The following is an 18,207-nucleotide window of genomic DNA, read 5'->3' as shown; positions in this document are numbered from 1 at the left end:
TTTATTTTATTTATATTTCATTTATAGCAGCATTTTATACTGAATCTTTATACTGAATATCACTACTTCACTTCTACACAGTGTACACCAGCACCACCATGGATATAAATCATTATCTATGAATCATCATCATGATGATCATCTATCATCATTAAAAAGGGCTTATTTTCAAACACTGAAAAAAACTATGCCCTGAGTGAGACGGTGCTGCCAGCCATTACAACAGCAGGCCTACAGTTAGGCCACACCCATGTGTGGAAAAAGCAGCAGTGATGCCGTCCGTGACATACAGGATAGGATAGGATAAATCCTTTTTAACAGGACGTTAATGAAAGTCCTTGCGGGCTTGTTTCCAATGAGGGCCTGTGAGCAATTGGGGGTTAAGAGTCTTGCTCAGGGACAAATTTCATTTCATCGACACATATGCTGGCGTGGCCTGGAATCGTACCTGGGGCAACCAGGGCTTCTGGCTCCCTAGGCGGGCTCACTAACCACTCAGCTATGGCCGCCCCTCACAGACAGTTATTTACATTAATTAATGTATTCATTCATTTATGATAGATATTATTTATTTATTTATTTAACCACACACCGACCGGAGTCCACCAGTGACTCATGTTGTGAGCTTGTAGATCGGCGATTTTCTGCAAATAGGGATGCTAGGGTTAGTGTAAAAAATAATAATATAAAAAAGTCCCTATCACAGAAAGAGTAGTAACTCTGAGGACCCCCTGTTGAAGACCCCTGCCTCAGCCTATATGCTAATTGTCCAGAGAATGAAGCAGACTGGTTGAGCTGAGACTCTGGCAACTGGTTGCCAAGGTAACAACCACTTCCTCTGTACAGAGGAAGTGCACCAAGCAGCACTAAAAAGAGGAAGTGACACAACTAGAGCGAGCGCCTCGAAACAGTCTCTCTGCAGGTAGGGGGGAGGGGAGGGGGGTGGGGGGTTTCGTTCAGACGAACAACGATAATTTATAACTTCCTGTATTATTAAGCTAAATAAATGCCTTGAATATATATGCGGTAATATAGCTTTTTTGTGTGTGTGTTACCCCTGCTGTAAAACTGTAGGAATCTTTCTTATATTAGTCTATTTCAACCCCCTCCCCCATTATGGCCCCCGAAGGCTAACAAGCTTTTCCCCACAGCAATGTCTTCATGAACATGCACTGACAGCACAGGGGGGGGGGGCATGGTGATACAAGCAAGATGGAAAGATTTCCTCAGTTGTCTTGGTGTGTTTCAACATAGCAGCAGCACCGCACCTTATGACCACACGGCCTCACACGGCCCAGCACCCACAATATCTCCTGTTTCCATAACAACATAGTACCCCCTCTCAAATCCACGGCTATGTGTAATGTAAGTAATGTAAATACATAGGTGGATATTAATGCATAAAAAATGTCCCAATAACATTTATCCTGCCTAGATCCCCCCAACACCCTAGGATCGGCCCTGCCGCCATCTTTGTTTCTATTTAACACAGTAGCCTGTAAAACAGGCCCATGGATCCTGACTCCATGGACCACTGAGCCTGAGCCTGCCCTCAGGTCTCCCCATACAAATGACTGGACCTGAGCCTGCCCTCAGGTCTCCCCATACAAATGACTGGACTTGAGCCTGCCCTCAGGTCTTCCCATACAAATGACTGGACCTGAGCCTGCCCTCAGGTCTTCCCATACAAATGACTGGACCTCAGTGCCACAGCCAGCCTAATGCACGGGCACACAACTTTGTGTGTGTGTGTGTGTGTGTGTGTGTGTGTGTGTGTGTGTGTGTGTGTGTGTGTGTGTGTGTGTGTGTGTGTGTGTGTGTGTGTGTGTGTGTGTGTAGAAACAGACGCTATGAAGTGATGAACATGCACAACACCCCCAGTCTCAACCTACCCCCGCCCCAACCCCCCCTCCCCAATTTTTGTCTCTTATATGTCATCATGATTTGTGTGCATGGGGATTTTAAACAAGCTTAGTGCTTAATGAGTCTTCCAGTTTAGTAGACCTTGTATTGTGAATTTGTACTTCCATGTACTGTTGTTCTCATGTCTTACTAAATAAAGTACAGCAAACAGCACACCAGCAACACCACTGAATATAAATATTTTACTATTAATCAAAACATTAAAAACGACGTATTCTTAAAACATATACATACACATATACATTTATTTATATATATATATATATACATATACATATACATATACATATACATATATATATATATATATATATATACATAAATAAAACAGTGCTGTGAGTGAGACGATGCTGCCAGCCATTGCAACACTAGGCCTCCAGTAGGCCACACCCACTGTATGTGTGGTAAAACAGCAGTGAGACGTCTGTGACAAACAGACAGTCTGGACCAAGAAATATATAAATAAATAGTCAGAAAAAGTCCCATTCACAGAAAAGTAGTTACTCTGAGGCCCCTAGGAGTCCCAGAGACCCCCTGTTGAAGACCCATGCCCTAGCCCAGGGGTCTTCAATGTTTCTTTCAGGCCAAGGACCCCTTAGCTGAGAGAGAGATGAAGCAGGGACCCTCACTACATCCTATATTAAAAATGGCTGACAGGAGGGCGGGGCGGGCAGCCCACGCCATAACGCTCATGTCACTATGACTCTGCCATAACCATATAAGGAGTTCCCAATGCAGCTACGCCTAAATATGGAGTGTGTTGCTTAACCTCAATGTGTCGTCATGGCAGCAGGTGCAAACAAATCAGTCAGCTCCATATATGGATATGGCCATATTTTATGGGCATGCCAATATATTATACTGATGACATAAGGAATCTCCATAGATGGGCATGAAAGGGACAAGGACTGACAGATACAGAGATCTCCATATATGGGCATAAAGGGAAGCAGACAGACGGGTACAACGGGTTTGACAAATCCCCCACAGACTCAGACGTATCGGTGGGATCAGCGGTGTGACGTAGGTATGAGGGCCGCGTAGTGGCCTGAACTCTAGATGTATACAACTGTGTTGCAGATTAAACATTTTCATACATTTCATAAATCATCAGTGTTGTGTAAATGAATGTTATTCTTTTTTGTTGATATGTATTTTCATTCATTTAACCACTTAAACCCTCAATACTTAAAGGATCTACACCATGAATTTAAAAAAATATTTGATATTTAATATCATATGGTGTATGTCCCTCAAACCTTTTTCAAAAGGTTTGAGCCTAAATCATCACTCAGATATACTCATCCCAAGTCAATTGTCTCTGGCTTATACAGCACTTTCAGCTGCAATACCAAAACGTCCTCTTGGGCAGGGGGGGGCTACTGAGCAATTCTGTCTGTTAATTAAAAAAATGATTTAAAAAAATGATTTTAAAAAAAATGGAAAAATGGAAAAATTCTGCATAAAAAGAAGCATCTAAGAAAAATACAAAATCGAAAAAAACCACTTTGAACATTTTTGAACAATTCCACCAAGTGTTTGAGGTGCCTGTTTCACCCACTTCCGGGGGGCGGAGCCAAAATCCGAGCCCGATGTATTTGTTCGTAGACCCCCACTTAGGGGGGGTAGAAAAAGTTTCGGAGCGATTCGGGCACTTTTCATTTAACATTGGGTTTGCCATCATTAATGTTTGTGATGTCAGAAACATTGCCATTCTGAGATCGCCTGTTCAGACACGCCCATTCTGGAAATCCATGAACTGAGAAGGAATGACTGAATTTTAAAAAAAAAACATTTTTTTGGGTACAAGAGACACTGGGGACCCCAAAAAATACAAAAAAACAAGAAAAAAGTGATTTTCATGGTGTAGACCCTTTAAACTTGACCTTTGTCTCTGTACTTGGTCTGCTCCCTTTTCCCTCTACACCAAATCTCTTGGCCAAAAATAGCCGATCTACAAGCACACTTCGTGTTGTGCGCTTGTAGATCGGCTATTTTTGGCGAATGTTCCCCCCAGAATAGGGATGCTAGGGTTGAAGTGGTTCATAATTATTGTTTTTAAAATGAAATCTTATCACACGAAGATTTGGCGGACCCCCTGTTGAAGACCCCTGCCTCAGCCTACATATGCTAAGGTACAGTATAGAGATCTCTGATTGGCTGCTATAGGAGGGCTAGCGGGGACCCTTTCTAAAATGCAATACAGAGGTAGTGCTCGCGGCACATTTATTTTGTCTGATATAAATGCTGCATGTGTGCTCAAAATGTAGACACAAAAGCCGCTTTTCCATCACAGCTTAAGCACGACACTGTCCAGTACAGTCCAGAACCGCACCGCACCGCTTCAAAATGTCTTGCGTTTCCATTGCACAAAAGTCCCCACTCGCAAAATCCACACCCTCCCCTCCCCTCCCCTCCCCTCCCCTCCCCTCCCGAAAGAAATCAACGCCCCTTTCTTTAACACACCAACTTAGCCTCAGGCTGCAGGGTTAGCCTAAATGCTAGCGTGCTTCCTCAGAGCTAGTTTGGCTCTTAAGTTATTATTTGGCCATGTTCACCCTGACTTTAATCTTCGCTATTGTTGGGAAGACCTGTGTGGTGTCTAAACACGTTGCCATCACTTATATAAAAAACATTATTAGCGTGTATCGTCGCACATTCATTGTTGCCAGGTTTAGCAGAAAGAAATAAGCAATCAGGTCTATGAAAACAATCCCAAAAGAAGCGACTATCTACGGCTATTTGAAAATAGCAGATCTACAAACTCACAACGCGTAGCGATGCGACGCATTGTGAGTGTGTGCATCTGCTATTTAAAAAATATATATATGTAGCCTGTGGGACCTCCCAGCGGCGTCAGTTCACAGCTGCAACCAATGCCTAATGATTAGTATAAAGGTATTGGGTAGGGAGCTGAGCGGGGCGGTAATGAGTGTCGAAATCACCTGCCGTCACGCTGAGCTGGGGAGGAACTGTGGTAGGCAAACATTTACATACGTGCTATTTTGTAACAGTTATTGATTTTATAGTGTATTTTAAATTGCATTTGTTTATATAGGACTTGGCAAAGGCTGTGAGCTGAGCTGCTGTGGTTATGATCAGTGGACCATAGTAGTAGGTAGGCACACGCCATGGCAATATTCTAATTCTTATTAATTATTATGGTATGTTATTGAAACTGATATTATGATACTTTACAGATTGCTGAGGCGTTGTCTGCCGCTGCCCTATGGTTTATTGTCCCTTTTAGTTTATATGGTTTTGTGTTTGTTTGATTTTTGTTTATTGTTTATTCTGGCTACTTCCCATCTGAGCACAGTTTCATCAGGCAGAGCATTCAGTTATATTACATCAGTAGCCTATGTATACTACTATGTGCAGCTTGCTGTGACCCAACTGGGTTCTGTGTATCAACTTTATAAAGGGTTCGCTGGACTGCCCAGGTTCCTAGTGTTGCTCAATAATTGTCTTGCTATTTTATCTATTGCTCTTTTAACCTCATAGCTTTTCTAAATAAAGATCAGTACTATTGTACTATGATTTTATACACTGTGTTTGTCATTCATTTGACAGCCTGACTGGGGAAACCTTATATGGTGTTTATTGAGTTCCCTTTAACTCAGCCTAACTAAAGGGTGGCGTAGTCTATTTCACGCTGTGTTACATTGGTGGCGTAGTCTATTTCACGCTGTGTTACATATACATATATAATGTTGACAAATACATATTAATTTGGGGGTCCTTGACATGAAAATGTTTAAGAACCACTGGTTTCAACAACATATGGAAACAAGCCCCAAATAATCAACTACATTTTAGAAACAAGCAGTGGTGGAAAAAGTACTCAAATGTTTTACTTAAGTAAAAGTATCAATACTGCAATGTAGAAGCATCTACAAGTGAAAGTCTGGAATTACTTGAGTAAAAGTACAAAAACTATTGGTATCAAAATGTACTTAAGGTACCAAAAGTAAGTACAAAAATGTTTGAAAATAGCAGATCTACAATGATGCGATGCGTTGTGAGCTTGTAGATCGGCTATTTTCAAATAGCCTAGGTATAAAATAGGGCTTAAGTGGTTAATGTATGTTTTATAATGTAATCATTTATATCTGAAAAGTAACTAGTAACTAGTAACTAATACGTTTTCAGATAATTGTAGTGGAGTAAAAGTACTACCAATATTTACAAGCAACTTTACAGAAACATAAGCCCAATGTCGCTTATAATAAGTGGACATGGCAACACTGCTACCGTAGTGTTTACATTTTACAGAGACCTGAGTGGACAGACACAGCTGTGAGCCGACCAATCAGTAGCAGTCACAGCTTTAGCCCCGCTTAGCCCAGCTCAGACCTACCCAAGACTGGGTACTTTTTAGGCACCAGTTTAGTACCACTTACACACCACTCTACCCACTTCATTGTAGTGGAAACCGTTGCTGTGGTGGGCGGTGTGGGGTGGGGCTAGGTAAGTCCATGTATATGGAAAGCCGCCTAAAGCGTTGGACGGTGCATGTGTGTGGCTCTTCTCATTCATCTGTCAGATTTTCTCTGAAACCAAACTATGTCATATCTTTAACTTATCAATATCATAAGCACTTACAGCTGATTTTCTTCATGATGAAAATAGGTTTATTTTGTTGGATATACAGGGAGGATAGATTGGCCATCTTGCCACACCAATCAGAGAGGTACCCTTTCCTGGACCCAAAACTTTAGGTACAACTCACGCCAAAGCAGTGGTCCAATTCTCTCCCAACTTGCTACAAAGATCGTTCATGCAAAAGTATATAAGTACTTATAATTTATTTTCCACCTTCACATGTGTCTCCACTTCTATTAATCATAGTGTTATACATTTCAGCTCGCAATTTACTCCGTTTTAACAGCCAGGACAGCCAAACATCTGCGACAAAAAGTCAGCACCCTCGCAGACAGAAAGGGAGGGAGGGGAGAGCGAGAGCAAGAGAGGGAGGGAGAGAGAGCGACAGAGAGGGAGGGAGAGAGAGAGACAGGGAGAGGGAGAGAGAGGACGTGCAATCTCAGCAATAGCGAGCCAAAGACAGCGAGACAGACGGAGAGAGAGAGGGAGGGAGGGAGGCAGAGAGAGGGAGGGAGGGAGCGAGGGAGAGAGAGGGCGAGAGAGGGAGGACGCGTTCTTGCCTTGCAGATGTGCGTGTGCGTGTGTGTGTGTGTGTGTGTGTGTGTGTGTGTGTGTGTGTGTGTGTGTGTGTGTGTGTGTGTGTGTGTGTGTGTGTAACGTGTGTGTGTGTGCAATCTCAGGAATAGCGAGCCAAAGACAGCGAGACAGAGAGAGGGAGGGAGGGAGGGAGGGAGGGAGAGGGAGGGCGCCTTGCAGATGTGTGTGTGTGTGTGTGTGTGTGTGTGTGTGTGTGTGTGTGTGTGTGTGTGTGTGTGTGTGTGTGTGTGTGTGTGTGTGTGTGTGTGTGTGTGTGTGTGTGAGTGTGTGTGAGTGTCAGTGTAACGCGTGTGCAACCGCATACAGACACACAGGGGGAGAGACAGAGACGGGGAGAGAGCGACATAGACAGAGGAGGACAGAGAGAGAGTTCTTAGGGAAGTGGGCGAGGGAGAGATCTGGCCGATGATGTGCACTGCCAAGTGGCCGCTACGTCAAGCTATATGTCAGGCCCGTGTGTGTGTGTGTGTGTGTGTGTGTGTGTGTGTGTGTGTGTGTGTGTGTGTGTGTGTGTGTGTGTCTGTGAGACACCTCTGTTATATTCAGGGGTGCAATGCTCCCTGGACGGTCTTGCACGCCGTGCCGGAACCTATTTGACCAGAAGCACACGCAGGCACACGCATAGATTTAAAACTACTTTAAATTCGCACCTCAACGAAGTTTTCAAAGGCTCCCGACTCACACCTAGCGAATTAACATAGGAATAAGCCTAGATGCCTATCAATTGTCCATTGTGTGACTTGCAGTGTAGGTGTTAAGTGACGTGCGCGTCCAGGGCCGCATTAAGACCCCTCAGGGCCGTGGAACAACACAAAATCAAAGGCCCCCCCTCAACATTAATCGGACAATATCGGGTGCGTTCGCGCGCCCAGCGAATGAACGCGCACCGCACGTGCGTTCGGTGCATGTGCCACCGCCAGCACGAGCGGCGCTGACAGTCACACTGCACAGACACAGGGCACAGCACAGCCTTTCCAACAGTCTGTTTCTGCTATAACTACAGTGTCTAAACTGTCTATCATTCTCACAGGGCCCTGCAGGCTGCGGGCCGTGGAACACAAGTTCCACTAAGTTCCACTAAGTTCCACTAAGTTCCACGGTTAATGCGGCCCTGTGCGCGTCACGTCATTGAAATAGAGAGCAAGAACATACCAAATGACCATTGCATGCCTGTTTATATTATACATTCATGAGAACTCTTTAGAACTTCTCTGCGCTGTGTGTGTGTGCGTGTGTGTGTGTGTGTACGTGTGTGTACGTGCGTGCGCGTGCATGGCTGTGCTATGCGCCTCGACATAATGTCTTTATCAACACAAGGCATATCAAAACGCTCGCCCCAAAACACAGTCGCCCCCAGTACAACAAAACCTAACCTTATTAGACAGACAGGGGGAGAGAGACACAGGGACAGAGAAAGAGGGGAGCGTGACAGACAGAGAGAGAGAGGGGAAGGGGGAGAGATAGGGAGAGACAGAGAGGGACAGAAACAAACAAGCCTGCACATGCCATGTCCTCAAAGGTCTAAACTTTAGACAGTTGAGACCCTGAGCAGAAAATGCCATGATGGGGCCAAGACAGACAGTGAAAATCAACACTGATTTAACGTCTTATTCTATGTTTGCATTGTTTGAATTAGCAGTTAAAGTAAATCATTTAATTAAAAAGAAAACTAACCAAATGAGTCACTAGTTTAATATGAACAACAAAGGCAACATGCATTATGGAAAAATAATGTGCATGAACTTTAAACATACTGATGTCAGCAGATCACATTTTATGTACGGTTGACATTTCAGTTCCTTAATTATTTTTCTCACTTCTCTTTCTGGCTGAAAGAATCTAGTCATATGATTTGTGGTTTGTCTGAAAGTCTCTTTCCCCCAAGTTCTCTCTCTTCACCATCACTGCACAGTTGTTGCTGAATTTGACATGATCATGTGATGGTGGAAAAAGTACTCAAATTGTGTACTTAAGTAAAAGTACCAATACTGCAATGTAGAAATACTCCATTACAAGTAAAAGTCCAGAATAAAAAGTAAAAGTACAAAAGTATTGGCATAAAAATGTACTTAAAGAACCAAAAGTAAAAGTACTAATTAGGCAGAAAGTCCCATTTCACAAGTTTAAAAAAAAAAAGTATTTTGAAAATAGCAGATCTACAAGCTCACAATGTGTCACATCGCGACTCATTGTGAGCTTGTAGATCTGCTATTTTCAAAATAGTTTTTTTTAGGGAGTATAGGGATGGATGTATATAGGGCTGAAGTGGTTAATGTATGCTTTGTAATAATAATCAAAATCTACATAGTAACTAGTAATTAAAGTTTTCATATAATTCTAGTGGAGTAAATGTACAATATTTACCTCTGAGGTTTTTATCATATTTTATTGTATTTTATTATATTATATTTGGAAACATTTGTACAGTTTGTTTCCCCCTATTTTGTTTTAACTATGTTTTTTATATTGTGTATATAATTGTGTTTGTTTTCAATCTGTTGGTGATGCTTTACATACCTATAATACAGAATACAAAATAAAAGAATAAAAAAATAGTTATAATACAAACGGGTCGTACCGACCAGGCATTCTGATTGGCTGAAATACTGTATAGGCTCTCCAGCTGTGCTCAGTTGAGTGTGAGCCCCCCATGATTCCCTAGGGGTCTGTATCTCTGATAGTGTACAAAAAGAAGAGAAAAGGACCAGACTCAAACCCTATAGGACACCAAATATGCATTGTAACATAAATGTATATTATCTTCTGCTTCCATAGCAACATACTGTAAACAGAGTCATAACTGTGGTGTGTGAGATCCAACACAACTTTAATGCTACAGTCAGCAGCATAGGCCATTTTAGCCTCTGTCAGGAGGGGAGGCAAGATTTTGTCACGTGTTAAATTGGCTATTTTTTTTCCAAAATCCTAAAAAAAATGGATACCCGGAAAATGTCCCCAAGCAAAGCAGAGTATACATGACTAGAACATGCTTAAACATTCGACAATTAAGGTCTAATATTTCTGCAATTGCTACAAAGTGCTACAAAACCGGTATATCCCCCCAAAAAATGGACATAAACAACAAGTTGAAGGATGAAATTAAGTCTGATAATGATGTACCGTGCACGTTCACATCATGTATACTTTAGATTACTTAAGACCCTTTTCAAAATACTCTACCCCTCAATATTTTGGACAAAATAGCACATTTTAAATCAAGGTGCCCGCATGAGGGAAAAAGTCAGGGGACATTAGCGGGGTGTGGGGGGGGGGGTGTTGGGGGGTTGTCGGGGGGGATCGACGGTCACGTCATGACGTTCACTATATCAGTTTTGGGAAATGTAACCAAATGGACTCCTCGGAATTTAATTAACTTACTATGACCACTATGTAGCTCTGGATAAAGGCCAGATTGTTCATGTTAAAATGTTATTATACACATAGAGCTCTTCACAGGTTCAAAATGACGGACCCAAACCCTAATGGAACCTGAAATTGGTTCCGAGATCCGAGTGGAGCCGATGTAAGTAAAAGAAAAAAGAAAGACGCACCAGGACGGCACCCATTATTTTATGGACCCGCCAAACCTAAAATGCTGTTCTACTTCTAACACAGTCTGCCAGATATCAGCTAGGCTACTCTTATTGTAGGCTGTAGCAGCCTACAATAAGAGACATTGACAATGATATTAAATTGCATGTTTTCACCTTGATGAATAAGGAATCCAACAACTTTCCGAAACAGTCTATCATAGCAGCACTCTTGCAGCCCGAGCCCCCCTTCTTTCACACCCACAGCCAGTTTACAAAGAACAACTATTTGTTGTGTATTAACTTGTCTCACACCTAGTTGGTCGAGTTGAGAGAGCAACTATAGCCATTAGCCAGTAACAGAACGGTCATTGCCGTGAGAGGCAAGCATGCAGCCAATACACAACGGCAATTGCGCAACACAATGGGAAACGGTGGGGTGCTAGACCAGCGCCAGTAGGGAAAAATAAACAAATAAATAGACCACTCGATCGCAATAGTGTCTCCCCAATAGTGGGGGGACATTCAGGCCCTTCTGACCGCTGCCCAGACGTCCCTAGTGCCCATATGTATCCTCTGTAAATAGCAGGTGGGCTGGGCTCACAGATCAACAAATTGATCTGTGAGACAACACTATTAATCTACTGTCATCAGTATGGTTAATACAGTGCAAATACATCATCCTATATTATGAACACTGAATAAAAACGGTACTTCATCTGCAAAGTAGCCTTTTTAAGGCAATAAGACAATTAAACTAGCAGACAGTTGCAAAGTAAGCAAAACAAACAATGTAACTAATAATGTAACATTCCATGTAAGTGTCACAGCTTGCTTACATGTTATATCCTTCACACACATGTCAGGGTGACAGATAGACATGTTACATGTTATATCCTTCACACACATGTCAGGGTGACAGATAGACATGTTACATGTTATATCCTTCACAAACATGTCAGGATGACAGATAGACATATTACATGTTATATCCTTCACACACATGTCAGGATGACAGATAGACATGTTACATGTTATATCCTTCACACACATGTCAGGATGACAGATAGACATGTTACATGTTATATCCTTCACACACATGTCAGGATGACAGACAGACATGTTACATGTTATATCCTTCACACACACATGTCAGGATGACAGACTGACATGTTACATGTTATATCCTTCACACACATGTCAGGGTGACAGATAGACATGTTACATGTTATATCCTTCACACACATGTCAGGATGACAGACAGACATGTTACATGTTATATCCTTCACACACATGTCAGGATGACAGACAGACATGTTACATGTTATATCCTTCACACACATGTCAGGATGACAGACAGACATGTTACATGTTATATCCTTCACACACATGTCAGGATGACAGACAGACATGTTACATGTTATATCCTTCACACACATGTCAGGGTGACAGATAGACATGTTACATGTTATATCCTTCACACACATGTCAGGATGACAGACAGACATGTTACATGTTATATCCTTCACACACATGTCAGGATGACAGACAGACATGTTACATGTTATATCCTTCACACACATGTCAGGATGACAGACAGACATGTTACATGTTATATCCTTCACACACATGTCAGGGTGACAGATAGACATGTTACATGTTATATCCTTCACACACATGTCAGGGTGACAGATACAGTCCTTATTATTGTATTTTGATTTAGATTTTCAGAGGAAAAACTATGCTCGTTAACTCCTACAGAGCAGAGCAGAGATCAGAGAGAGAGAGAGAGAGAGAGCTCCATCCAGCCATGGTGGTCACTTTATGAATGCCTTGTTATAAGTACCTGACAGGCTGTGGTTTCATTTACAATGCCTAATTCCACTTATTAATGCAAATGACACATCCGTATGAGAACTCAACACACAGCTAAAAAATAAATCGGGAAAAAAATAAAGTACAACATATTTTTATAATAGATCAGAACTGGGCTGGCTAATCCCCCCCCCCTATAAAATCCCTAAAAAAAAGTTAAAGTATCAATACTGCAATGTAAAAATAAAGTAAAAGTCTGGAATTCAGAATGTAGAAAAGTATTGGTATCAAAATGTACTTAAAGTACCAAAAGTAGAAGTACTCATTATGCAGAATGTCCCATTTCACAAAGTTTTCAAATGGATGACATGGATAAAAAACATTTGAAAATAGCAGATCTACAAGCTCGCATTGTGAGCTTGTAGATCGGCTATTTTCAAATGGCCAAAATGTATATGGGGCTGAAGTGGTTTTGCAATAATAATCAAAATCTACAAAGTAACTCAAGTTTTCAAATAATTGTAATGGAGTAAAAGTACAATATTTGCCTCTGAGATGTAGTGGAGTAGAAGTAAAAGTACTGAAATTTGGAAATACTCCAATAAAGTAAAAAATCACACCCTGTGTGAAGTGGGCGGTGTCTTGCTAGCTAATCACAATACTGAATGGAGTCAACCAATCATGTACAAAAGATAAATACATTTATTGAAACACTCTTTATGATGGACGAAACCATAACTTGAAAAAAACCAATTTTTGGTTTTTTTCAAGTTATGGTTTCTTATATAGGGCTATGCACATGTGTCATGTGACACTGGCCAATCACAGTCCTTAATAGACTGTGATTGGCCAATCACAGCGCAGGATAATTGTACAAATTTCCTGGGCCCAGATCACAGCGCAGGACAATGTACATTTTTCCAAATCTCACTTATAGGGGCGGTTTCACCGCCCAAAAAGACCTCAAAATTGTACAGTACTTGAGTACATGTACTTAGTTACTTTACACCACTGTGGAGAACCGGGCGACCGGTGTGCTCCGATGACGCAACGCTTGATGACGTCACCGACCGTGTTGAGACACACAGATACAAAGAGACAAATATGCCGTGTATTTGTTTTATCTTTGTGTCTTTGTATCTTTGTATCTTTGTATCTGCACGTGTGAACGCAGCATTAGGCTATATTTACACACCTGCTTGTCATTAATGCATTAAAAATGTCCCTATAACATTTATTCTGACCAATGTCTGTGTGCGTGTGCTAATGTGCGTGTGTGTGTGTGTGTGTGTGTGTGTGTGTGTGTGTGTGTGTGTGTGTGTGTGTGTGTAAGTCACAGTGCTGTGACTTATGGCTGGTGCTGCCAGCCATTACAGTAGACCTACTGTAGACCTACTGTAGACCTACTGTACAATATTTGGTACATTTTAATACCAATACTTTTGTACTTTTACTTGTAACAGAGTATTTCTACATTGCAGTATTGATACTTTTACTTGTGATACCGTCTGTGACATACAGACAGTCTGAACCAAGAAATATGTAAATAAATAGTAATAAATAGTTAAATTCTGTCCTTTTCCCTTTGACATTCATGTATTTATTTATTCATGACAGCTGTTATTTATTTAACCACTCAAACCCTGACCTGACCCCCAGTGGTCTACTATAGACTCCCCCAGTGGTCTACTATAGACCCCCCCAGTGGTCTACCATAGACCCAGTGGTCTACTATAGACCCCCACAGTGGTCTACCATACACTCCCCCAGTGGTCTACCATAGACCCAGTGGTCTACCATAGACTCCCCCAGTGGTCTACCATAGACCCAGTGGTCTACCATAGACTCCCCCAGTGGTCTACCATAGACTCCCCCAGTGGTCTACCATAGACCCAGTGGTCTACCATAGACTCCCCCAGTGGTCTACCATAGACCCCCCAGTGGTCTACCATAGACCCAGTGGTCTACCATAGACTCCCCCAGTGGTCTACCATACACTCCCCCAGTGGTCTACCATAGACCCAGTGGTCTACCATAGACCCAGTGGTCTACCATAGACTCCCCCAGTGGTCTACCATAGACCCCCCAGTGGTCTACCATAGACCCAGTGGTCTACCATAGACTCCCCCAGTGGTCTACCATACACTCCCCCAGTGGTCTACCATAGACCCAGTGGTCTACCATAGACCCAGTGGTCTACCATAGACTCCCCCAGTGGTCTACCATAGACCCCCCAGTGGTCTACCATAGACCCAGTGGTCTACCATACACTCCCCCAGTGGTCTACCATAGACCCAGTGGTCTACCATAGACTCCCCCAGTGGTCTACCATAGACCCCCCAGTGGTCTACCATAGACCCAGTGGTCTACCATAGACTCCCCCAGTGGTCTACCATAGACCCCCCAGTGGTCTACCATAGACCCAGTGGTCTACCATAGACCCCCCCAGTGGTCTACCATAGACCCCCTCTTTTTCCCTTCTATACAACTTATCTTTGTACCAAACACAATAGATGATCTACAAGCTCACAATGCTGCGTCACGTCACGTTGTGAGCTTGTAGATCGGCTACTTTTGGCAAAGAAATTTGGTCTGAAGAGAAAAAAGCGGACCAAGTACACACACACACACACACACACACACACACACACACACACACACACACACACACACACACACACACACACACACACACACACACACACATTTATATTTTTAAAGCAAACATTTGTAACTCAAATCTTTGCTTCTACAAATGTCTTCTAAAGTTTTCTGAAACACTTATGTAGCTATAATATCAGTGGTTCTCAAACTTTTTCATGTCAAGGACCCCCAAAATTATATGTATTTGGCTGCGGATCCCCATCTCAAAATATTTTGTTCCAGGGACCCTAACAAGCAAAGATTTGAGTAAAAAAATGTTTGCTTGAAAAAATATATATATTGAAAGATTTGCACAAATTTTCATGATTTAAAAAAAAAATCAAATCTACAAGCTCGTAGCGTGGCACTCGGTGCCGTGCTATGAGCTTGTATATCTGCTATTTTTTAATAGCCCAAAGTATAAAATAATGGTTAAAGTGGTTACACAGATGCGTTCCTGGTATTAATGGGTTAATACATTTATGTATGTGTTTTTTTTCCACCTACCGGGTGTCATGCTGAGTCCAGCCACTGCCATCAGCCACATGAACAGAGGAGCTATGAGGCTCTTCATGTTGGTAACAACGTTATAATGATCCTAAAACTATGAGGCTCTTCATGTTGGTAACAACGTTATAATGATCCTAAAACAACAATTAAACACCAAGTAAAGGATCAAAGTTAACGTGTGGTTTATCTGTCTGACTAGACGTGGCCTCTTCTCTTCCTGATTGAAACCGAGGGCTGAGCAGCTTGTACATATATAACACCTAACTCCTCCCATACATGATGTGGCTTTATTTAAAGCTGTATTATGTCACCTTTTTGTGTGAATAAAATGTTATTTTGTCCAATCTGTACGGTAGAGCCTGTTAATACTATATAACTGTATTTGTATAGCACCTTTCATGACATGAAATGCAGCTCAAAGTGCTTTACAGAGCAATAACACAATTACAGAGAAATTACAAATCATTTAACAATATAACAACATAACTTCTATTGAGACATTAAGGCCCTGTTCAGACTGCAGCCTAAATCCAGCTGATTGGTGGCCGATCCAGCTTGGAGCTGCATTGTTTTCCTGCATTCTGAACAGCACAAACCACATGAATCAAAGACCTTAGCCTTGTTCAGACTGCATGGAACCTGATCTGATTCTTTGTTTCTCCTCCTGAGCACAGAGCCTGTTTTTAAATCCTTTACGACGGCAGAGACGCATTTTTTGGAAACCCCACCAGTGTGTCGTCTATATATTATGTTCAACTCGGGCGTTTGGAAGAGCTTTAAGGCAGTGGTTCTCAAAACCTTTTCATGTCAAGGACCCCTAAAATGATGTGTATTTGGCTGCGGACCCCCATCTCAAATATTTAGTTCCAGGGACCCCCCAGAAGCAAAGATTTGATTTACAAGTGTTCGCTTAAAAATGTATGTATTCAAAAGGTTTGCACAAATTTTCACGATTCTTCAAAAAATAGCAGATCTACAAGCTCATAGCGCGGCACTCGGTGCCGCGCTATGAGCTTGTAGATCTGCTATTTTTGTATAGCCAAAGTATAAAAGGTTAAAATTATCGTGACGCTATTAACACATTTTGATGGGGACCCCCTGGAACCCCCCCCAAGGACCCCTGGGGGTCCCCGGACCCCACTTTGAGAACCAATGCTGTAAGGCGAGCACCGTGGCCTTCAGACGATAAAGAAAAGCCCCAGTGGACCTTTAAGACTTTACTGTCTGTCTGACACCACCTTTAACATGGTCCTGTTTCTGGTTGGACAAGAGCTCAGTGGTAAAAAAAAGTGTCAGCATTTGCACAGGAGACCCGGGTTCAAATCCAGGGCTAGAACAGGAACGTTACATGGTGCAGCTTTAAAGTAGATAAACACACTGAAGCAGCTGGTGAGGAAGACTGGAGCTGTGTTACAGTTAACCTGAGCAGGTGATGAAGACTGATAGAGAATAGCAGTGGTGGCCATTTTGTGGTTCCACGGATAGAAACCCCATTCGTTTCTCCCATAGAGATTTCTAGAAAATATTTATATTAATAATTGTAAGGCAGGAGCAGAGCCATCCAGGATCCTGGTGAATCATGACCATAAAACATTAGATGTGTCAACAAGTATTTCAAAACCGCAAAAAAAGGTTATATTAAATTAGTATATAATAGACCCCTTTATTATTATTACAAAACATACATTACCCACTTCACCCCTATATACATTTTGGCCGTTTGAAAATAGACGATCTACAAGCTCACAATGCGTCGCGATCAAGCCCCCAGGCCAGAACCCAGTGGTTTCATTGAAGCCAAATGGATATGCTGGCCATTTGAGGTATTGCAGGTGGGGCCACTGTATATGAACGAGCCAATAGGCCGCGCCCATCACATTTTCCAATACGTTTCCAACCAGGAAGAAGGGGTGATTTCGGCCCATGCGCTGGGTGAGCAACTCAATGCAAGTGGATGGGATATATCCGGTGCCCTCTCTATTATTTTTAATTCTATGGTCGCGATGCGACGCATTGAGAGTTTGTAGATCTGCTATTTCCCCCAACACATAATATGTAACCTGAACACATCATGTGATTACAGTATAGGATAGAAATGACTCATAATATGTAACCTGAACACATCATTTGATTACAGTATAGGATAGAAATGACTCATAATATGTAACCTGAACACATCATGTGATTACAGTATAGGATAGAAATGACTCATAATATGTAACCTGACCACATCATGTGATTACAGTAGGATTGAAATGACTCATAATATGTAACCTGAACACATCATGTGATTACAGTAGGATAGAAATGACACCTTCTTAAAGTGTATACTGTATATTGTTCTGTCTTTGCAATGTGCTTTAATCTACTTTTAGTTTCAATGAGTTACAGTTGGTTGTTGTGTATTTGGTACAGATTAATTAATGAGTGTTTACAACTCTTTGTTCGCTTGACTTGAACATTTACACACTGAAATCTGATGTCTGGACGCCATCTAGTGTTCATTAGCAGACATAACATGTGATGTTAATCTGTCTGAGAAGCAGTTAGGAGGAGCACAACCAAACATTTTGAAGGATTCTTT

The 18,207-nt window shown here is 42.0% G+C and overlaps 1 protein-coding gene across 1 annotated transcript in view; it reads right to left on the bottom strand.

Annotated features, from left to right (window-relative positions):
* The window catches only part of LOC308080232 (uncharacterized protein), a gene marked incomplete at its 3' end in the record, with an annotated part of 113,871 nt that extends 98,036 nt beyond the window's left edge, over positions 1-15,835 (bottom strand). The window contains exons 1-2 of the mRNA XM_080422008.1: positions 15,765-15,835; positions 15,621-15,717 (exon numbers count right to left, since the gene is read on the bottom strand). Coding sequence (XP_080278134.1) covers positions 15,621-15,687 — 67 coding nt within the window. The 5' untranslated portion in view covers positions 15,688-15,717; positions 15,765-15,835. The remainder of the gene's footprint in view (positions 1-15,620; positions 15,718-15,764) is intronic.
* Between the last annotated feature and the right edge of the window lie 2,372 nt (positions 15,836-18,207).

This window comes from Gymnoscopelus braueri (assembly GCF_963280865.1).
Source record: "Gymnoscopelus braueri genome assembly, chromosome: 24".
Taxonomy (NCBI): Eukaryota; Metazoa; Chordata; class Actinopteri; order Myctophiformes; family Myctophidae; genus Gymnoscopelus; species Gymnoscopelus braueri.
Note: the sequence above shows the minus strand (reverse complement) of the source record. Positions and strands in the feature narration are given on the sequence as shown.